General features: G+C 30.1%; 3 protein-coding genes and 1 long non-coding RNA gene across 4 annotated transcripts; 1 reads left to right on the forward strand and 3 right to left on the reverse strand.

Moving 5' to 3' along the window:
- Nucleotides 1–3914: 3914 nt before the first annotated feature.
- On the reverse strand, nucleotides 3915–8738 carry LOC116773694 (glucose dehydrogenase [FAD, quinone]-like; the record flags this gene model as incomplete). Its single annotated transcript, XM_061528673.1, has 4 exons — nucleotides 3915–6308; nucleotides 7705–7819; nucleotides 7904–8061; nucleotides 8493–8738. Coding segments are annotated over 4 exons (1848 nt in total), but the record flags the coding sequence as incomplete, so codon positions are not given.
- A 6-nt stretch (nucleotides 8739–8744) lies between these two features.
- On the reverse strand, nucleotides 8745–13368 carry LOC133320410 (uncharacterized). Its single transcript, XR_009753780.1, has 3 exons — nucleotides 13250–13368; nucleotides 11000–11116; nucleotides 8745–9062 (listed from the first exon to the last, which is right to left on the reverse strand). It is a non-coding gene; the product is annotated as an uncharacterized LOC133320410 (long non-coding RNA).
- A 3252-nt stretch (nucleotides 13369–16620) lies between these two features.
- LOC116773543 (defense protein 3-like) lies at nucleotides 16621–17667 on the reverse strand. Its single transcript, XM_032666020.2, has 3 exons — nucleotides 17340–17667; nucleotides 17064–17261; nucleotides 16621–16915 (listed from the first exon to the last, which is right to left on the reverse strand). The coding sequence occupies exons 1-3, from the start codon at nucleotides 17615–17617 to the stop codon at nucleotides 16711–16713; spliced, it is 681 nt and encodes a 226-aa protein (XP_032521911.1). The 5' UTR covers nucleotides 17618–17667; the 3' UTR covers nucleotides 16621–16710.
- A 1874-nt stretch (nucleotides 17668–19541) lies between these two features.
- Nucleotides 19542–20635, forward strand: LOC133320408 (gloverin-like). The gene is made up of 5 exons (XM_061528748.1): nucleotides 19542–19615; nucleotides 19711–19799; nucleotides 19910–20021; nucleotides 20138–20323; nucleotides 20412–20635. Exons 2-5 carry the CDS (start codon nucleotides 19717–19719, stop codon nucleotides 20541–20543), a joined length of 513 nt encoding a protein of 170 aa, XP_061384732.1. The 5' UTR covers nucleotides 19542–19615; nucleotides 19711–19716; the 3' UTR covers nucleotides 20544–20635.
- Nucleotides 20636–21431: the final 796 nt, after the last annotated feature.

Here is a 21431-nt window from a genome sequence, read left to right on the forward strand (position 1 = left end):
TTTAAGTTCAAGTTAACTGATTTGGGCTGATGAAGATGAAATCATACATACATACATATATCCTTTACGCCAAAAACTGAACAATAACACTACGTAGTACGAATCGAAGTGTTAAGTTATTTTATTTAAAAATCTTACAGTTTCATTATTACTGTAAACTTTATTTTGACATACCTACGCGTCAAGGGCATCATCAAAAAGAAATAACTCCTCTTACTACTTAACATTTGCAATTGACAAAAGGGTTATAATGCAGTAATTGGTCTAAAAAATAGCCCGTAGATGATTCATTTCTTTTGCATACATATTAATATGTTTATTATTTTTGCATTTAATTGAAAAAGTTCTATTCTTATATAAATGGATAATATCTATAAAATCATTTTTTCATTAGCACTTATCTCAAACTTTTGAGAATTCGAAATTTAGTCCTTTTAGTATTTTGTTATTAATTTATTTAATACATTCCTTTTTTATTTTATATATAAATCAGGTAACTCATGGAAAGTAGTTTAAAAGATTGTATTTTTTTAAATCAGTTTGTCAAATAAGTTTCATGAACAGACGAACAGAAGATCGAGGCAATAGACTGTATAAACATACACATCTGGCATCCTGGAACTTGCTTAACTAGCTAGGATAAACTTGGTAATAAAGCAAAAGTGAATATTTTTCTCACGGAGTTGTTAGCAAACTTTTATGGAAACAAATAACCAGCTAACCTGATGGCCGATCAGCTAATGTATTCGTCTCTGTCAAAGAGAGCGAGAGTGGCTTACTAGTCTCTAGGTGACAACTGGCAAGAGATTACAAGGAAGACTGATGTTAAGATCCATTTTAAGCGAGAAGAAATGCAACCGCTGTGAAGACTACTTCTTGCTTAATTTAATTCATTTTATACGTATTTGCAGTTAGAAAAAAATATATTTTTTAAGAAATATGGAACTATGAATAATAAAGTCTTATACGAAATAAGGGCATTTGAATAATCAAACTTTAAATCCGTATAGCTGTTTCGAAAATTTATTTTCAATACATTGATAAGATCTGTTGTCTCACTAATTTACAATTTTAGTAATTATAATAATCACCTAATAAGAGGATGAAGTCGTTGAATGTTTTTATCAGAATGATTTTATGTAAGTATATATTATTTTAAAATATAAGTCTTCTTTAAATATAAAATTTACTTCGTTAAATCTTAGCATTTGTAAGGCATCATTTGAATATCATTATTAGTACAGCATTAATGCCATACTGTTACTGTTATATCTACGAGTGTAATCCGCTAAAAATTAATTTGTTTTTAAATTTATTTTTGTCATTTACTTCAATGCTTACAATCTTAAATCTGAATTTTGATTTTAATTATCAAATATTTATATACAACAACAAAATCTCAGCGACAGCGTATAGGAATCCATTCGATATTGCGACGAAATTCGGAGAAGCTTTCATATTTGCGTAAACGAAATATGAACTGCATTTCCATATCTCCGAGTCTCTCAAGTTTTTTAATTAAGTGCTCGGTCAAATTTAAACAACTTACATCCGCGCAAACAAGAATTGGAAACGAGAGAGAATATTCTCATAGATTTCTTTTTTGAATTCCCGTCGTTCGCAATCATAGTTTTCTAGGAAACCCTATAGGAATTGCTATAGATCGGAAATTTTCTTTTAAAATTACATTAAAAACGACTGATATTAAGAAAATATAAGGGATAAGATATTTTGAATGTTTTTGTGCCACTGCTATTATTTATATTTTTTATTTAAGTGGTTTAATGACATGGAATGTGCAATTTATAGAGTTAATTACAATTTGAAGTTTCGCAATACTAGGAAGAGCTAATGTTATACCAGTATCGATTTCCCTTATAGTAGAGAATTAGGGTTGGTGCTGAGATTTGACCAATTATATCAAATAGAAATAATGTATAGACAAGTTACCTTATTTATGTTTGATAAATGAAATACAATAGTTAAAGGCAAAATCATATATGTAAAATTATTTATTGATTTTTCTATATAATACTTATTTTTCCAATTAATATTTATGGATTATAGTATAGTAAGGTACTATTAATGCAAGTAACCGTACCTGTGTAATAAATATGTTGTATAAACTATAACCCTACAAAGAACAATGTTATAAATTTGAAATAATTATGTTAGAAATTAGAATCGAACAAAAAACACACCACAGTCAACCCTAATTCTCACGGCAATACTGATCGGTATTCATTATTCAGATTCATTGCTCCCAATATACTTCAGCAATAAATTGCAGACCTTAATACATTTCAAATAGTTATATCTTTATTTTAGCAACGGTCTGAACTTGAATAATTGATCTTAAAGAATACTAATTACCTTTAGAGCTTATAGAAGACAGCTGAATATTTAGTTAGTGAGAAACTAAGATACTTAATAAAAAATATTTTTTCGTTAACCGGCTTGCATGATATATATGAAAATGGCCATTTTAAGAGCCCTATACATCACGGATGGTGACATGAGAGTGTAATATATTTTATATAATATAGTATTATATACGATGTAGGTTACTATTTATTTATATGTTGACATTTATATCTTTATTGCTTTTGAGATGCTAGAACGCATAACGCACATAAAGGCAACAACCATACAAATGCATTTAATTAGATCGTATATCATTCTATTAGATTATTAAAAAAAGAACAAGAAGCAGTGATTAAAAAAGCACTTTTCTATCTTTAACACAGGGTACAATTATTGAAAAACATACTTGAAATTTCTCAATGACACTAAAGAAACTTTTGTCTCTGTGACACAAACTTTCTGATGGATGGCGCACTTCGAGATGTAAAAGTAATGGGTTTCTTTGAGTTTGGTTTTACTTTTTAATATTGATGATAACAATTTTATTATAATTAATTGTTTCTCTAAAAATCTTTAACAGTAAATATAATTTCCACTTCAGGTCCGTGTAAAGAATTTTCCAGATATTATTTATTTTATATATAGGCTCTTTATAACAATCCCCCTCCATACTTTCTTTTACTTATCATTCCAAATACTTGAAATAACTAATAATAAGAGAAATAAGGTTGTGGAATTTTATTTTATTTCTTTTTCATTTTATTTATTTTCACTCACCTAGTCTTTTGCTTCCATATATAATAATTACACTAATACTGCTGACACACTTTTAATTAAGCGTTTTTGGGGCGCACTACTTACTTACTATATGATGATCACTATCGTTGATAAAATATGAAAGCAGAACAAAATGAATATAGAAGAACACAGGCTTACATGAACATGGAACTTATAACCTGATTGGAACTGAAAATAAACTGCTTTTGACTACGGTTGTCAGTTTCACTGGAGATTTAAAATATTTGTTGTTTTATATCTTAGACATCTTCTCAATGATGCACAAATTATTCGTACTATAATATATACTCGCGTGATAAAGCTTACATATTAGGAGATAGTTCCCTGTCATGAATATTCCGTGTTCGTTGAGATTTATAAGGGCCGAGTTTTCCTCTTGCCGTAGATTTTTTCCTGTTTGAATAACATTCGTCGATATCCTCGTTTCAGTTTAATGTTGAGAAGTGGGTAATGTATGAGTATGAGGATTCTTAAAACATTTTTATTTTAGACACATTTATTAATGAAGGTAGGACATTGACAATAGTAGACTGACATTGATATTATTGATTTATTGCGGATAAATCTATTTTCGTCGTTACCTAAACATGTAGGTCAATATAACCCTTTCGTTCTTTAATAATTTATTTACGTCATAATTAGGAAAATGTAATAGTACAAAAAATATTTTAAATATGACAGTTACCAAGATAATAGAAACACCTTTTATTAAGAAAAAATTGTCTTCGAAATCAATCGCTACATATCGATTATTAATAGTGATAAAATAAACACAATATCCAATATAATTATTAGAGGTATTTTGGTACAGTATATGTTGGAGATATTATTACTTCATTGTTTTTTTAAGAGCCTTGCTTCTCGATTATAGTCAGGTGCTCAGGCTATTGGACATTACCTGATAGACGGTTTAATGAATTCTTTATTTTGAAGAGATCCGAGCACTGCAACGGTTCGAGTGAGAATGTTTTAAATCTATATCCTCGCCTCTATTTATACCAACTGACACTCATTGTTGTGACTGCACTTTCAGAGTTGGCTACGTGGCTATGCAGGTGACAACTGATAATTTTAGCCATCCATTGTTATTAATTACGTCAATAAAAGGTATTCAGTATATTTACAATATTATTTATTTTCAGTGACTATAAACAATATATTGCTTGTCGATGTTTTGTTATCCATCAAGAATAAGCTTGCTGATTCATGTTATTACAAATTCTTCATACATACAATACTTTTCAGTAATAATATGTCCACCATGTTTCAGACATGAAATAACTCTAAGGTGGAGTTAACAATAGTATTGTGAGCTACATTGTTAACAACACTCTCTTTAAAACCCTTTAAATGGGCATATAAAAACGATTGTCATAGTTATCATGCTATGATTATAATGGATAGTAAACACTGATCAGTTCAATGACCTTTGATCAAAAACACAACTGAATAGTGTTGCAGAATAAGACTTCTACAAAGATATATTGTAAGGTTTTTTTATTCATAAACTATTATGGGTCACACTTTAAGTTTTATTATTAAAATAAGTTTTATTACTTAAAAACACATATGCTTATACAACACACATACATATTAGTAAATAAATAATAACAATAATACTATTAATAATTGCATCAAAGAAACTTACTAATTTATTGGAATACTTATCAAAATTATATATATGATTGAAACTTTTAAACTGAACCAACAATAATAAAATCAAAACTATCATTCTTATCCCGGTATTGACTTCTGAAAAGTAAAATATCAGAAAAAGTTTGTACCAAAAATGTAACCAATATATATTTATATAGCTATTATTGCTTATATTCAGATTTGATTAGATCCGATATATATTCTGCTATTGTTACTGTTGGTATATTTATATTGCCTCTTGGTATAAACGGCATTACAGATGCATCAACAACTCTTAATCGTTTGACACCGTACACCCGTAATCTAGGATCGACAACTGCGTCTTTATCCGACGAAGGCCCCATTTTACAAGTCCCAACCGGATGATAAATAGTAGTAGTATACTCAGTAAGTAAACATACAAAATAATCATTGGATCCCCACTCATGATTTTCACAGTTTTTTATAGGAACTCTTACAAAACGCGCTCCATTTTTTTTAAATGCTTCAGTTTCTTCTAAACTTAAAGCAAACTTAAAACCTTCTATAAGAACATCTATATCTTCCTTATCAGTAAAGAAACGCTGATAAATCAAAGGGTTCCCGTGAACGGGATCGTTATTGTTAAGCAAAATAATACCTCTACTTCGTGGTTTTATTAAAAGAGGTTTACAAGAAAGTCCATCATAAAAAGCAGCAGTAAAACTGTCACTCATTAAATAAGCTTGAGGATCAGAATAAAACTCCGCAATATTATTAATACCTTCAAAAATAAATTGTATATCTGGTGCATTTTCAAGAGAGTACATAGTTTTTATAAACGCAGTAGTACCAGCAACATTTGTAGTTGCCAATGGTCCATACTTTTTCGGTTCCTGGTCATGGTACCGTTGCACCTCTTCTAATAATTGCTCAGAACTAACGTTGGTGGCAGTTTTATTTGACAGAGAAATAATAAAACCGTTCGCAGTAACGTGGTCTTGTAAATTATGACCAACAGATAAGTCAGCAACAACCGATATATTCAAACTCTCTAATTGCTCCCTAGGCCCAATACCAGATAACATCAATAATTTTGGGGAATTGACAGTTCCACCACTAGATATTACTTCCTTTTTAGCATAAACATTGTAGGATTTGCCACCTTTCTCATACGTAACACCTAAAACCGTTTTTGTTTCGTGGTCTATAATTAATTTGGTCACAAAAGCGTTTGTTATAATATCAAGATTCTTTCTTATATCACGAATAGGCTTGATGTAAGCCACATTTTCTGATACTCTTCTTCCATCTTTAGAAGTTGATAGAGCTATATTGACACCAATATTATCTTCTGCAGTTAAATCTATTTCTGGGACATTAGATTCCTTAAAAGATTCAAGAAGCATAAAACTATTATCATCGTAATAAGGATATCTCTCTACTGTGATGGGTCCACCTGTTCCGTGAAGATACGTATCAAGTCCTTCAACAGCTTTATTATTTTCAGATTTTCTAAAGTAAGGCAAGAGCTGAAACAAAACGTAGTAATATATATAAAGGAGAACAAATAAGTTCCCGCCGTTTTAATATAAATGGCGCGGCATGGTGTGTCCGTTAGCTTTCGGAGATGATAAAAAATAGTTTGGACATTTAAGAACAACATAACCTATCCGGCTTAAAAGATAATTTGGATATTACAGAACAACATAGCCTATATGTATGTATCGAAATTTGAGCCATGTAAGCGTCATTTGTGGGAAATATTAGTTTACTTCTTTAATTTAAAGAAATCTGCTTCTGTGGCGGAAAGATTGCTCGTAGAAGCATATGGTGAGGGTGCTTTAAGTGAGAGAACGTGTCGTGAGTGGTTTCAAAAGTTTGAAAACGGCACGGGGTAGAAGACAAAGATCGCAGTGGAAGGCCAAAAATAACGACGATGCAGAATTGGAGGAATTATTGAAGGAATAAAACTCGCGAAAATCTTAGATCTCTTTAGATCTCATTATTATTGAAGGAAAATTCATCTCAGAAAAGAAAAAGAACTTGCTCTAACATTAGAAGTCACTAAGCAAGCAATCTCACATCGTTTAAAATTATTATTAATAATTCATTAACAAGGAACTTGGGTTCCGTACGAAATAAAGCCGAGAGATATTGAACGCCGATTACGCTTAGGTGAAATACTGCTAGCTAGACATAAGAAAAAGGTTTTTTACATCGTATCGTTATTGGTGAAGAGAAGTGGATATTTTATGACAATCCAAGAAGAAGAAAATCATGGCGATTACCTGGCCACACGTCAACATTAACAGCAAAACCGAATATTCACGAAAAAAAAAATATGCTGCGTATTTGGTGGGATTAGCCAGGTGTAGAGTATTATGAGTTGCTTAATTCAATCGAAACAATTACTGGAGCCTTCTATCGAACACAATTGATGAGATTGAGCTGAGCTCCGAAGGAAAAACGCCCTCAATACTATTCTAGACACGAAAAAATTATTCTCCTGCATGACAATGCTCGTCCAAATTCTGCGGGTCCCGTTATAAAGTATTTGGAAACGCTTGATTGGGAAGTGTTATCCCACACGCAGTATTCACTAGACATTACACCGTCCGATTATTACCTGTTCCGGTTCATGAGATATGCTCTGTCGACGCAGCGGTTCACGTCTTATGATACCAAAAATTGGGTTGATTCGTGAATAGCCTCAAAAGACAAAGAGGTCTTCAGACGTGGGTTTCAAGTGCTGCCGATCGAGATATGGAAAAAAGTGGTGGCAAGTGATGGAAAATACTTTAAATAAATTTATATTACCGTTCTTCTATAATAAATATTTAATTTTTGATAAAAAACGGCGGAAACTTATTTGTACTCCTAAATTTTGCTCCAAAACGTAAGAATCTTAATCATGAACATTAGTACCTTATCATAGCCCCATCCGTAGTTGCCTATTTCCTCCCAATGGTCATAATCACGTCTATTGCCTCTCATATACACAAGGGTGTTTACAGCGCTCGAACCTCCCATGCTTTTGCCACTGATGCCAACGTAAATTTTAAGTTTTAGACTTGGGTCAAATTGACATTAATTAATATTTTTATGTAATTGTTCATGTTTTTACCGAGTAAAATCACACATATGTCCTTTCATGGATCTGCAACTCTTTTCTTCCGGTTGAGTGCTATAGTTCCAATCCAACGAAGATCCTTTTAATGCTTTATATAGTGATGGTACCATTGTTATATCCGGTTCCTCGGATCCAGCTTCTATCAAGAGTATCTTTGAAAAAAATTACAAGTAGGATTTTTTTAAGCTATTCATATTATTCATATTGTAAAATTATCATATTTATAAAGGCATGTTATTACATGCTCGTTACTAGAAAACACTAAAACTTGGTTCACACATTCGAATAGTATTTATATTTGATTTACTAAGAGTTGTTTTAAGAGTCAAAATTTACAAATGATTGTCTTCAATTAAATCAAATGTACTATAAGTTCTAATGACTGCTAAAATGGAGTATCTCGAAAGTGAACCCCAACAACGCAAATACTTTAATTCTCTAATATATTTTACAATTTAGAATTATTCACATATATAAAGTGAGAGACACACTTTAGTCACCAAAAATTATAATGGTTAAATCATTATCCAAATATTTTACTCAGTATATTTTACTTAAATTTAAATAAGAATTAAATTTTTACCCGCCATTGTTCTTCTTCTGATAATCTATTTGCTAACACACAACCTGCTGATCCAGCCCCAACGATAATGAAATCATATTCATTTTTTTCTTTTGCCTCATCTTCATATTCTCCACTACTATATTTATTCTCCTCATCGTAGTTATGTGGGTTTTGTTCGATATAAGTTGTTGGCAATGAATTGTTTTCAATTCTTTGTGATATCTCGTCCAATCCAATATTAACGCTTGTCCGATCACTGACACTGTCCTAAATTTATTAGGAATTTAAAAAAGGTAAAGAATTAATATGATAATTATTGTTTACACGTCTGTTAATAAACCTTGAAATAAAATTTGTTATCACGAACCTACTTTGCCTAGTTTGGTACCACTTGCGACATCCGCATCCAACGTATGTTTTTAACTATCTGAACACTATCACTTTTCAAATTTTTCATAAGATATACTCGTTTTTCGGTAACTAACGAATACCAAAACATAAAACTGTTTGTTCCATTTGTAGTGGGGGACTTGTAGTAAGGTAGTTTTGACGTATGGTTTACTTTTCCATCGCAACCTCGACTACCACCTGAATAACGAAACAAATATTAATTTATCAGTTAATTCTAATGCAAATTTCGAATTACGTCAATAATATTCTGAATTATATAAACGAACCTTGAAGGTGCGGATTATTTTTAACCTTTAAGAATTTCAATATTGAGTTAAAATAAGACATACAATTTAGTAAACAACTTTTGTTAAGACTCCTATTTTTTATTTCTATATTAATTTTCTTTATATTTTAAAATTTTAAAATGTAAAATAAATGTTGTATAATATTCCAGGAAACAAAAGTAATTTATGAGCTGCTGCAACAATATCCTAAGACCACATAAATTTTAACAAAAAGTATTAGAAAGAGAGTAGTAACTATACAGTCTTATTTGTGAATTCTATAACTGTATCTTTGTCACTTAATAACTCTCTGATTTATGAACAATTTCTCACGTATTATATCAAATTAAATTCCAAAAACTATGATGACAGGCGATATGGAAAACGATGAACCATATAATGAGAAAAGATTTTTCTGAAGAATATGATTTACCAGTAATTATTACAAAGATACAGCTGACAACATAATTTATATTCACATCTCGTAACGGAAAAGTAACCGTTCAAAATTAATTGTAAAATTTTCTAGGAAAGTGAACGACGAAGGAAGGTATAATAGAAGCGAGAATTAATGTTAGTGCTAGTATAATTTAAATCGGAAAAATTTTAAATAAAAAGGAACGTGGATTTAAAAAAAAGTTATAGAATTTGGCAAGTGTTTATAAAACCTGTGAGAATAGTTTATATTAATATTTGCATAAAATTTATTAAGAGAATAATCTGCACTGTAACCTGTATGAAAGAATATATCATCCTATTGAGATCAAGTTTGATAATGACAAATTATAATATACATTTTGAACAATAGTAATTAAGTATTTGCAAATAAAACAAAATACGAACAACGTATTGTTAAGATGAAATTATAAAATATCCGCCTGTATATATATAATATACGTATTCAAGATATTTTTTACATTTGTCCGACTTACTTAGAAAACGAGAACGTCGGATTATTTTGTGATAATTTACAATTTTCTAAAAACAAAATTAAATATTTTGTAAAAATTAAACAACGGGCAAATATTACTGGTCATATTTGTATTCTTTTTATACCAAAGATAGTTTCCTCAACTCTTTTAATGCTATCACTAATTATTATTAGCTCAGAACCAAAAACACCAAATATCACATAAAAAATCCAAAGCTTGTTTATGTTCCACTTCAGGAACTCAAATTAATACCAGAAGTTTACATAGACGGAAACGGAAATTAAAGATGTCTTACTATAAGAACTATTAATTTCTACTCACTCAATGGAGAAATATTGAAACAAAAATTGTATGCTCTCAAAGTATCAAAATAATTACTTTAAGAATCTGGTCGTGACTTTAAAACTATGAGCATCTTAGACCTCCTATAATGCTTTCTAGCATGTTTAATTTTTTTTTAACTATCATTCTGAAGTGAATATAAAACGTATTCCTGAAAAAAACTTTTTGCTGACACTATTCCTTTACATCTGAAGACTTTATATTTACAATTGATTGATTGATTGATTGATAAACTAATTTGTAATAAAATGAAGTAATGTGTTTATTGCAGTGCTTATAAAACTGTTGGTGTAATTTTTTACTTACTTAAATTTTTTGGTGGTACAACTGCTCTACATTTTTATTTGATACTCCATTCTTTTATAAGTCAACTAATTGTAGTTCAATCCAGCAAACACTTTTTTATATACATTACATCACAGGGGGTACCCAAGCTGCTACAGCTAAATCTGGGCTGGCTCGACCGGGGTAGTACCACCCTCTCACAGAAGATCGGCGTGCAGTAGCCTTTGAGGACTGCATTTCGTCCCTTGAGTGAGAGAACGGGTTGCCCTTTCCCTTTTCCAACCCTTACCTCTCCAACTTCCACAATCAAGTTCGGCAACGCATCCGCAACATTCCTTATATTACAGATGTCCATAGGCGACGGCGACTACCTTACATCAAGTGCGCTGTGTGCTCGTTGGCCACCCTTTATATAAAATGAAATTAACCGTCCATTTAATTTAGCAAAACTCCATTAAAATAATTAAAGAAACAGTTTCAATAACATCATCTATACGTTTATTTAGTTTTAAACTGTACAATCTAAGCTCCTTATTCAAATATGGCTTGAGGATGAGGACCGGACTTGAGTTACTTGTTGCCCTATTTTCCGAAGACCTTCCATTAGACAGTTATCTTTTAGAAAAAAAATAAATAATTATCACAATTATAAAAAATAAGAATATATTTGTTTTATTGAAAAAGGTCTCTTTAAAATATCAAAAGCCAAATATATACTAGGAGGATTACTCTGAACACTGTTTATATTGGTTTTAGTAACTGGATTCAGTCTTATCTACTTATAGCCGCTTACGCTTTATTTAATGTTAAAATATTTTAAATACTAATTGTTTTGTTAGAATGAGGGTAACGTGATGACTAGAAGTAATATCCTGATTCAAAAATAAATATGAAAATATAAGTATTGAAAGTACTCATCGAGTTACAGATTCATGAAAGTATAAACGGTTAGCGTTCAAAATAGGGCTGAAATTCCATGATTCGAAACTCGAAAAAATTCCAAAAATATTCATATAGTAATATATATTTGATTATATAATTTTACATAATATTATTTCTTTTTCTACAATTAAACACTTTACTTTGAAAAGCCTATAGAAATAAAAAATCATATTATCGACAGCCCTGCTTCAATAATATTCATTATTCACTTTCTTTGACTCCCGAGCTACTTGAGTACAAATCGAAAACTCTCATTTCCATTATAGTCCTCATGTTTCATAGCAAAGTTGAAAGATATTTCAACTCGGGGCTTGATGATAATCAAGCCCCGACAAAGTCTGCTCTCCGAATGTCTGATAGATAACAAATAAACTGACGTTAAACAATTTTTTTGTTATTATTATAATAGTTACTTATAACGAATAATTTCGTGTTTGGTTCTCTTTAGATGCAAAAGTGAAGTAATAATTTTATACTTTGGTAAAGAAAATATTCAACACAAAATATTTTATTCCCGAATATCAATTATATCTCAGGGGATTTTCTTGGGAAGTATATATGAGACTACTTAGTTAATAAGATAAATATATCAAGTAATTATAAACTCTGATATTTTTTTCAGCTAGGTTACAAAGAAGCCGAAAATAAAAATGTACAAAATGCCGTCCCTACACGATAGTGTACACGTGGAGATTTTACGATCATAATTTTGTAACTCATGTCATACTTAATGGAGGAAACGTGATATATTTTCCATAAACCACTTCCTTATCTAAATTCAATTGTACTTTTTATCGTTTATTACAGAAATTGTATTGGTATATTCGATATAAAATCTTCATCAAATTAACTCTTACTTTGTCAAGGCATTCTTCTCATTATATTTTAAGAAGCTTTGGTTTATTTCATACCGTTATGAGGTCTTATTCATTTCTATCATAGTACAGTGATAGAATCAATTCAATACTACTTTACACACTAAAATACATTTATCTACATTACCTGGAATATTTTTAATGAAAATTCGACCTTGTCAAGAAGAAATTATAAATTTTTAGTCTTAAAGTATGTAGATAGTGAAAAATGTAATTCCATATATTTTCAGAACATTACTGAATTTAATTTAAGCCGATCGGTATAGGTTTTCCACAAAAAATATCATTTCAGAATCTTCAAGCGGCTTATGAATTATTTCCTTGATTATATTTGTATTGAAATTATTCGAAATTCACGATGACTAATCATTTTCGATCAAATTACATTTTTATGAAAGTTATCTAACGGCTTTGCTAGAGAAAATAATTCATTGTTTCTGATATACATATTGCAGCTAAGAAGTGATACTGTGATTATTAAATTAAATATAATATATTGAAAAAAAATAAATCTTCATATTTTATTAAGTTCTGTCATTTATTTTTATGACAATGACACAATGCCTAAATATTGTTTTGGATACTAAAATACTGCATACACTTTTTTATTTTCTAGCGATATTACTTTCAATGATTTCAAAGACAAAATATAAAGGTATATAATATATGTCATATTGAGATTATATTTCAAACTACTACTACTAAGATGGCTGAAATCTTACCTGAAAGACCGATTGCCAGAAATCGAAGTAAATGGTTTAATTTCACAAATATTTTTTGTTTATTCGGGCGTACCGCAAGGTTTCCAAGTCGACCCTACACTGGTCCTTTTCTTCATAAACGACCTCTCAGATTATATAAATCACAATGAGTGTTTATTTTGTCTATGATTTATAGTTGTATAAAATTGACAGCGACACACACGTCACGTCTGACACTATAGACAGTGTTGCCAAACGTGAAAATAATTTACAATTTTTACAATAACGTTCCAAACGACGTTTAAAAATCTTGAAATCAATAATATGGAAGGTCAATTTCAAATATTATTTCATAAAATGAAGATTGAGATCCAAAACCAAACTGCTGAATTGAAGGATTCTATTACAAAAAGCATTATGGACAAAATGGAAGAAAAATTAATCCCTTTAGTGGAAGAAAACAAAAACCTGAGAATCAAAGTGGATAATCTAGAAAAAAAATAGTTTACCTAGAGAGAGGGGAGAGGAGTAACAACATTATAGTATTTGACTTAGAAAATAATGAAAAATCCTCCTTCGAACTACTACAAAAAGTAAAAAGGAATTTAAAGCATGACCTAAACATTGATCTAGAAGACTACGAAGTCAACAAAATTTATCGTTTAGGAAACAAAAACAAAGAAGGTAACAAACCTAGGCCGGTACTATGTTCTTTTAAGTAAGTTCTGTAAGTAACTGGAAAAAGACTGAAATCATCGAAAATAAAAAGAACTTAAAAGAAATGTATATTTCAGAAGATTACTCAAAAGAAGTGCTAGAAAAGAGAAAAACATTGCAAGCGGAATTAGTTAAAGAGAGGGAAAAAGGGAACATAGCGTACTTGAAATATGATAAATTTATAGTAAAAGAGAATAATAGTAACAGCCAAGAGAAGAGAAAACGAGAAATATCTACGTCACCTTCTTTTTTTCCCTCTTCTTGCAACAACCAGCCTAAAAACAACACACTATATCTTCATTCAAGTCAAATAGAACAAATGCCTTCGTTTTGATGCGCTCCAGGTCGAGCTCTCTTTCTAATATCCCTGATACCTCGAATATAACAACTGCCAAATAACAAGAGCAACTAAATATCGGCAAACGGAAACCAAAACCAACCGAAGAAACTAACAACAAGGAAACAGGAAAACACCACCCTCTCCCAAGCCGACTGGTCCTCGTGGGGGAAAAGACCAAAACCCTCCAACAAGAAGAAACAGCAAAATTCAAAACAATAATCATAACAAAAATCACAATTGGAGTCCTATGCCGATTGGCAAACAGATCTACAAAGGATAAACAAGAAGCAAATATTAGACTAGAAATATTAAATTAAGTAAGTTTGTATTGTATAGGAATATTATATTAGGTTAAGTTGATCTGAATAAAGGGCTTTAATATAGAAAACAAGTTTGTCTCCGAAGTAAATGGAGTCAAGGACTTAGGCATAAATATAGACGAAAAATTTAAGTTAATGAAACACATTGATAAAATAGTTAATAAATGCTTGAATTTAATAGGTTTTGTTATCATGTCACAATTTTAAAAATATTAATGCCTCTAAAACTCTTTATTGCACATTATACCGTTGTGTCTCTGAATATCCATCACCATCATCGAATCTTTCTAACAATATTCACATTGCTGGATTGGAACTAATTCAAAAAAGTTCCACCAAATTCTTGGCTCTTAGAGCATAAAAGCTGTCCGTATCGAGCAAACTATCATTTCTCATTTGCATAAAGTAATTCACGACATACTAGACTCACAAAAGTTGCATTCTCAAATTGAATGATAAGTCCCAAGAAAGATTCCGTTTCAGCCCATTCAAAATACTTTTGTTATTTCATACAAATGTTGGAAAATTTGACCTCTGACCCTTGCACGAGAAGCTACAACACTATCATCTAACATGACACCGACAAATATTGTATTACCAAAACATTGTTTATTTTAAGAAGTTGGTAACCATATTAGTTAAGTAGTTATAAGTTTATAAATATTTTAATTGTTATTGTCTTATTTTAATGTCTTTGGATTACATAACTTTGTTTTGATCGTCTTCTTTATTTTTCTTAGTTGTTTACAAGCACATTTTAATTTATTTTTTTCATATATATTACTATGGGAGTAGATTATTAAGTTGCTACTTATTTTATTAATTAATATAAAATTTCTTTAGATTTGCCAGGCCTTTGCCTGCAGTAGAGTATCACTCTGAAATGGAACGTGTCTCCAATATTATTATTTTTTATATGCCCATAGTGTTTCTTAGACAAATAAATACATAAATAAAAGAATATCTCCAAAAGTTTTGGGATAACAAGAATAGAACATTTAAAGTTATAATAAGTATGTAAAAGTAAAAAAGGTTTTGCTTAGAAATATTTAAGAACCTTGACATTATTGAACTATCGTTTTCTTTCATTTATGCAGGTATGTTCTTTTTGATGAACGAAGAATTTTAAAAGAGTAATTTTTAAAAGTAAATATTAAAATAAAATATTTAAAACTTTCTAAGATCATCATTGAAATTCAAGTTTTACATAATATTTACCTAAAACCCAGCAGATTTGTTTGTTTAAAAAGGAAGTGCCTATTAAAGAAAGTTATTCGCAGTTACATAGATATGCCATTTGAATATACGTACATTCTCATTAATTTATTGGGAATTTTTCTGACCATTATGACGGAATATAAATAAAAATATATCTAACACTTCCCTTTGCTCAAAATATAATAGAAAAATACTGCACGCAAGCATATCATAATATAAATAAGAACTCAACAATCAAATATAGAAACCAAATATAGATCTGATTTCAAATCTATTTTAATCATAAAATTTTTAAACATAAAATGTGGACAACGGTCGAACATTATGTGAAGATGAGAAATGAGGCAGAATATGTTATCCACTGGGAGTATTTTATTCAAGGAAGGCAATGAAGTAATGCATACATAATAAATACTCTTTCTGTGTATATATGAATGTCTTACTAATTCGTTTTAGACCAATTTTTTTTATATAGATGCAAATTGCAGAGCAAACCTATAAACTGTATTTAAATTGAACAAGGGCAGAAAGGCATTGTTGATATCTATAATTTTAGAACCGCATGAAGTATAGTCCACCTGTTTGTAATCACGGTGATAAATTGCTTTTAAAACTTTCCCCTTCTTCTAGAAATGACATCATCACATTTTTTTATAAACATGAGATTTTTTTTTACCTCGTGACAATTCAAAGTAGAAAATCTTATTCTTCGTATTATAATATGTAGTTTGCATTGAATCATATCAAAACACAAGTCATTTCATTCCCATAGACAAAATTAAAAAAGAAAAAAATAATTATTAGGATATTTATTTTATTATAACTCCTCAAATGAGATACATAATTACAAAAATAAAATATTCCCAATCACATATATAGTGGTTCATTTAAAAGTATTTTGATAATGAGAAACGGAAATTTGGTTCCCAAGAACTACTAGGTATATGAGGAGAGAATGATCTAGAAGCACCAGCACCGAAGTCTAATGATGTAGTAGGATTTTGATAGAGATTCAGTTTGCCCAACGCATTAACATCCGTCCGCTGAAGGAAGGGTGTGTGAGCCACGTCTAAACTGGCGCCTACCTTCTTACTGTGAATAAAATACAGCTCATAAATACAAATTTCTTTCAAATTTTTCATTTCTATAATGTGTCATGTATATCATCCATAGAAAAATAAAAAAATGTATTCTAAAAAATGTATGCAATAGATGACAAAAAAAAAATGTTAATGCTTACTTGAACATATAATCAACTCCCCCTCCAACAGTATTAAAATTAGGTACTTCGGGAAATTTCGGAATGTTTCTAGTAACAAAGGCGTTAGCATTCAAATTATGCTTATCCGTGTTCATCAAATTTAAATTTCCCGCTAATGTCTGCTGCTTGCCAAAGTCTGGAATACGTGATTCTGACAGGCTAAGAGAATGACCTTTTCTGAAATCGAAAAACTCTACTTATTACTTTCATATTCTTTTGATGTAAATAATAAAAAAATACGTAACAGTAACTTACATATTATCCAAAGCCAATCCATAACTTTGTCCGTTAGGAGACGTACTTCCAATCGCACTTAAGATATTTTTATCATTATGAGCTATTGGGAGCTTAGCACTTAAACCAACTGTACCTTTATTATCAGCGGTAATTCTACCTTCGGCTCTTTTAACCCTCGTCCTGTCCGTAACGGGCACCACATCATTCATATTTGAAAGTTCATCTTCTGTTAGTAAAATGTATCGACAGTTTACACCAACTAGCAGTACTGCTAGAAATACTATTTTGGACAACATTATATTAGTAGTTTGTGACAGCGGTGTCTTAGCTATTGATAAATCTTCCTAATTAAATCCGCTTATATACTTAGACAGACCTAGAAAGAAAATCCCCTTTTACTATTATTGATAACTAAACGTGTATAATATATATTTCATAAATAATTTTATTGAGAGTTCACGTAGGTTATCATTTAATAATTATTATTAATTTATTAATTATTATGGCTTAGCAATTTTGTGAATAAAATTAACGATATAAATATTGTATTCCTAGGGGTGTTTCCAGATGTTTAATAGTCATCAAAAACCAAAAAAGGATTTGCTTTTTAATAAAACACTTGAGTTTCAATTAATTAAAATCAAAAGAAAAATGTTTATCGTAGCCAATAACATATGTTGAGATGGAAAAACGTCAGAAACCTTTACTATTATTATCACTTCTTATTGCTGCGTAATTTTTATGCACGCGACATGTGATAACTGTTATCGACACTTTATAATGTGGAAGGTTACGAGGGAATTCCTCAGAACCTGAACTAAATTGTACCGAACGATAACATTTGATCAATACACAGCTAACTAGCGCTCTTTATTTCCTGAAGCAACTTTATACTTAAAAAAAAATAAACGATACTTTTAAAAATAACAAAAAAAAAAGAAAACATAAAATGTGTATATAACAAAATTCTTTACACATATGTTATGTTTACGCAATTGTTCAAAGTGTTTTAGCTGGTAATGCTTTGTTAAAAGAGAGATTAAACTCGGTAAGTAATGAATATAATCGTATATCAACCACAAGTTGTATCAAATTATAATATAAAACATGACTGTACTTCTTGCACTTTCCTTAATAGTATATCTTTCTGTATATGGTGATTGTAACTTCTTATGTTTAAGTCACCACTTAGTATAAATTTCCATGAGATATGTATTGTTTAAAAGGAATATAATATAGATAAAAACATTTTCTTTTTTTTTTAATCCCATAGAGAATAGATTTCATATATAATTTGTTACAAGAGCTTTATTTAGTACTGTCATATAATCAAATTCAGATTTACACGCACTTAGACGTTTTTAGGATAAAATAATAAACAAAAAACTGCCAATCTCTTAAAGCTTGCTCAAATGTTTGCTCAGGCCTCAGCGGCTTCGCTGAAGGCATGTTGTTTGAACTCTTTGCTAAATAAGTTTGCCAAATGAAGTTAATGTAAAACGGGAGCTTTTGTTGTTTATATATCATAATTTAAGTAGTATAATACGGAGTTATAGCAAAATTATTTTATAGGTACCGATTTTGGAGGAATTTAAACCGATCTTTTCTCTTATTAGTAACCAATAAAACTTATAAATTAAATTTTATATCGACTAAGAAGATAAAAATCTAAAAAACCACGAGAAAAGATCCACGCAAGTATAACGAAATATCAAGCGGCCATTATCGTCAACTGTTGTTTTGATATGACTCTCACCGGTGACTATTACCTACAACTGTTTCGATCAAGATACATATTCATGAATGTGAAAAATAATTATTGTGATTAATTAATCTATATTCAGATGGATCGATATAGTTATGAGATTTTAGCGATGCGGCACATCATTGGTAATGGGTTTTAGTGTTATGGAGAATCAATATAAAACTTTTTACCGTCGTAGATATAAAGTGAGAAATAAAGCACTATTTTATATTTAAAAAATACTTGATCCATAAAATAGACGATTTCTGTATTTTTTTAGTTTTTATTTAATTTATATTATTACAAATTCAAAACTTTTTTTTATCAACTAATAAGTACTATGTTAATCGTATTTGTTTGAAACTGGAAACTGGAAATTACGATTCACTGTTTAGGGTAATCACACAGCATCATGAATTCGCAAGCTGAGGGAACCCCTTGTCATTGTATAAATATGAAGTTTTGCATCGTCTTGTATTAATCACTCTTGAAACTTCAACAGCATCGGTTGCAACCCGGTCTTCAAACTTATAACAGATTTAATAAAACTATGTGAGTTTTTATTAATATGAATACGAAAAAATAAAACACTATTTTGTTAAAATTTTAGTTTTTCAACATCTTATATTTTATATATTGTTTCAGATAAAAATGTATTTCCTGTATATTTTATTTGCCGTCATCTTCTCAGCGTCAGCTCAGGAGTTTGTTGAACCGGCATTTGTTGTCGAACCGTAAGTCTTATAATTATTCAATATTAAACTTGAACTCATTTGTCGTAATGAACTCTATTACAATGTAATAAAATTCAATTCATTACTGACTCTTTTCGTTTATGTTCTAGTTATCTTGAATGGTACGTGGGTCAACGTGTTCGTCGTGACGTCACTTTTGATAAACAGATCGGTGACGGAAAGGTGTTCGGGACACTCGGACAAAACGATAAGGGACTGTTTGTAAGTAACAATATTAAGTATTATATAATAATAAACTATAGAGCTATTCTTTAAACTTTATAGAGGGCGCTTTGTAGAGCAGTGATAATCAATGTGCATATATGTTTATAATGTAGGGTAAAGGTGGCTATGAGCATCAGATCTTCAATGATCACCGCGGAACTCTAAACGCTCAGGCGTACGGAACCCGGGTCCTTGGACCAACCGGGGACTCCTCGAACCTCGGAGGAGCACTTAATTGGAAGAACCCTAACGCAGCCGCCTCCTTTGACATCAGCAAACAGATACATGGTGGCACTTCAGTGAGTACATCTACATTTAACAAGACAATTTATATTTTAACAGTTCTTGGTGTAGTAATATTGTATAACACTAAATACATAATTCCAGTATCAAGCAGCAGCTGGTGGGAGATGGCCGGTCGGTAAGAATGGTGACTTCTCCCTCCAGGGAACGTACGGTAAACAGCCCGGCATGAGCAGAGAATACGGCGGTCTGGGTAGCTTTAACTACAGGTGGTGATGCTATTGACTGTTGACTGATAAAAATATTTGTAAATATATTAATTAATAATACACTATTTTTAAATAAAATAAATGCAATTTAATTTCTGATATACGTATTATGACTTAAGTTACTATTTAATCTTTAACAAGAGTAAGATTTTGTCAAACTAATTAAAGATAATTATGTGACCGTAGTGAAGAATAATATTTTACTATTTGTTCAAACCTTGTTCTTAAATTTAATATGTAAGTTTATATTGTGTTAGTGTCGATTCAGTTTAACAAAGAGTTTGAAATACATTTTTATAATCAGGAATAGACCAAAGACAAAATGCACAGCTATATCCTGTATGATTTGTGATTAACAAGTGATTGGAGTACATTAGTGGACGCTATTGGTATCTTTATAAATTCATTCTGTGAAGGAATTTAATATAAAGAAGATAGAGAACAACTAACAAGTACTAAAAGCTGAGAAAATATGGCTCTTCTAATTTACTAACACTGCTGTTTGATTTTTAATACATTTAATATGAACTAAGTCGAGGGTTGTGTTGAGATATTTTTATAAGAAACTTAATGTGAAAGTTTTTTGTATTTACTTATCAGTGTCGATATAAAATTGTCACAGAAATTACTCAATATTGTTAATCTAATGACTCAAAAAACTCTATGTTATTGAAATTTTTATGACGATGGTTATATTTTAGGATTAACCTCATTTAATTATTATTTAATGTTATTACTTGCTAATTTCAATAAGTTTTTAATTACATTCATAGTGTTTTGTATATCTTAATAAAGTTAAATTTTATAGCTATTATTAGCTATTTTAGTAAAATTAATAAATAATTAATTACTCGAAGATATATAATAATAAAAAAAACAGGAGAGGATTTTTTTT

Source organism: Danaus plexippus (genome assembly GCF_018135715.1).
Source record: "Danaus plexippus chromosome 22 unlocalized genomic scaffold, MEX_DaPlex mxdp_27, whole genome shotgun sequence".
NCBI lineage: Eukaryota > Metazoa > Arthropoda > Insecta > Lepidoptera > Nymphalidae > Danaus > Danaus plexippus.

Coding starts and splice junctions, on each gene's coding strand:
- LOC116773543 (XM_032666020.2), bottom strand. CDS start 17,617: ATGTTGTCCAAAATAGTATTTCTAGCAGTACTGCTAGTTGGTGTAAAC. Junction 17,262..17,339: donor GGATTGGCTTTGGATAATAT/GTAAGTTACTGT, acceptor TTTCGATTTCAG/AAAAGGTCATTCTCTTAGCC. Junction 16,916..17,063: donor GGAGTTGATTATATGTTCAA/GTAAGCATTAAC, acceptor TTTTATTCACAG/TAAGAAGGTAGGCGCCAGTT.
- LOC133320408 (XM_061528748.1), top strand. CDS start 19,717: ATGTATTTCCTGTATATTTTATTTGCCGTCATCTTCTCAGCGTCAGCT. Junction 19,800..19,909: donor CCGGCATTTGTTGTCGAACC/GTAAGTCTTATA, acceptor TTTATGTTCTAG/TTATCTTGAATGGTACGTGG. Junction 20,022..20,137: donor AAAACGATAAGGGACTGTTT/GTAAGTAACAAT, acceptor TTTATAATGTAG/GGTAAAGGTGGCTATGAGCA.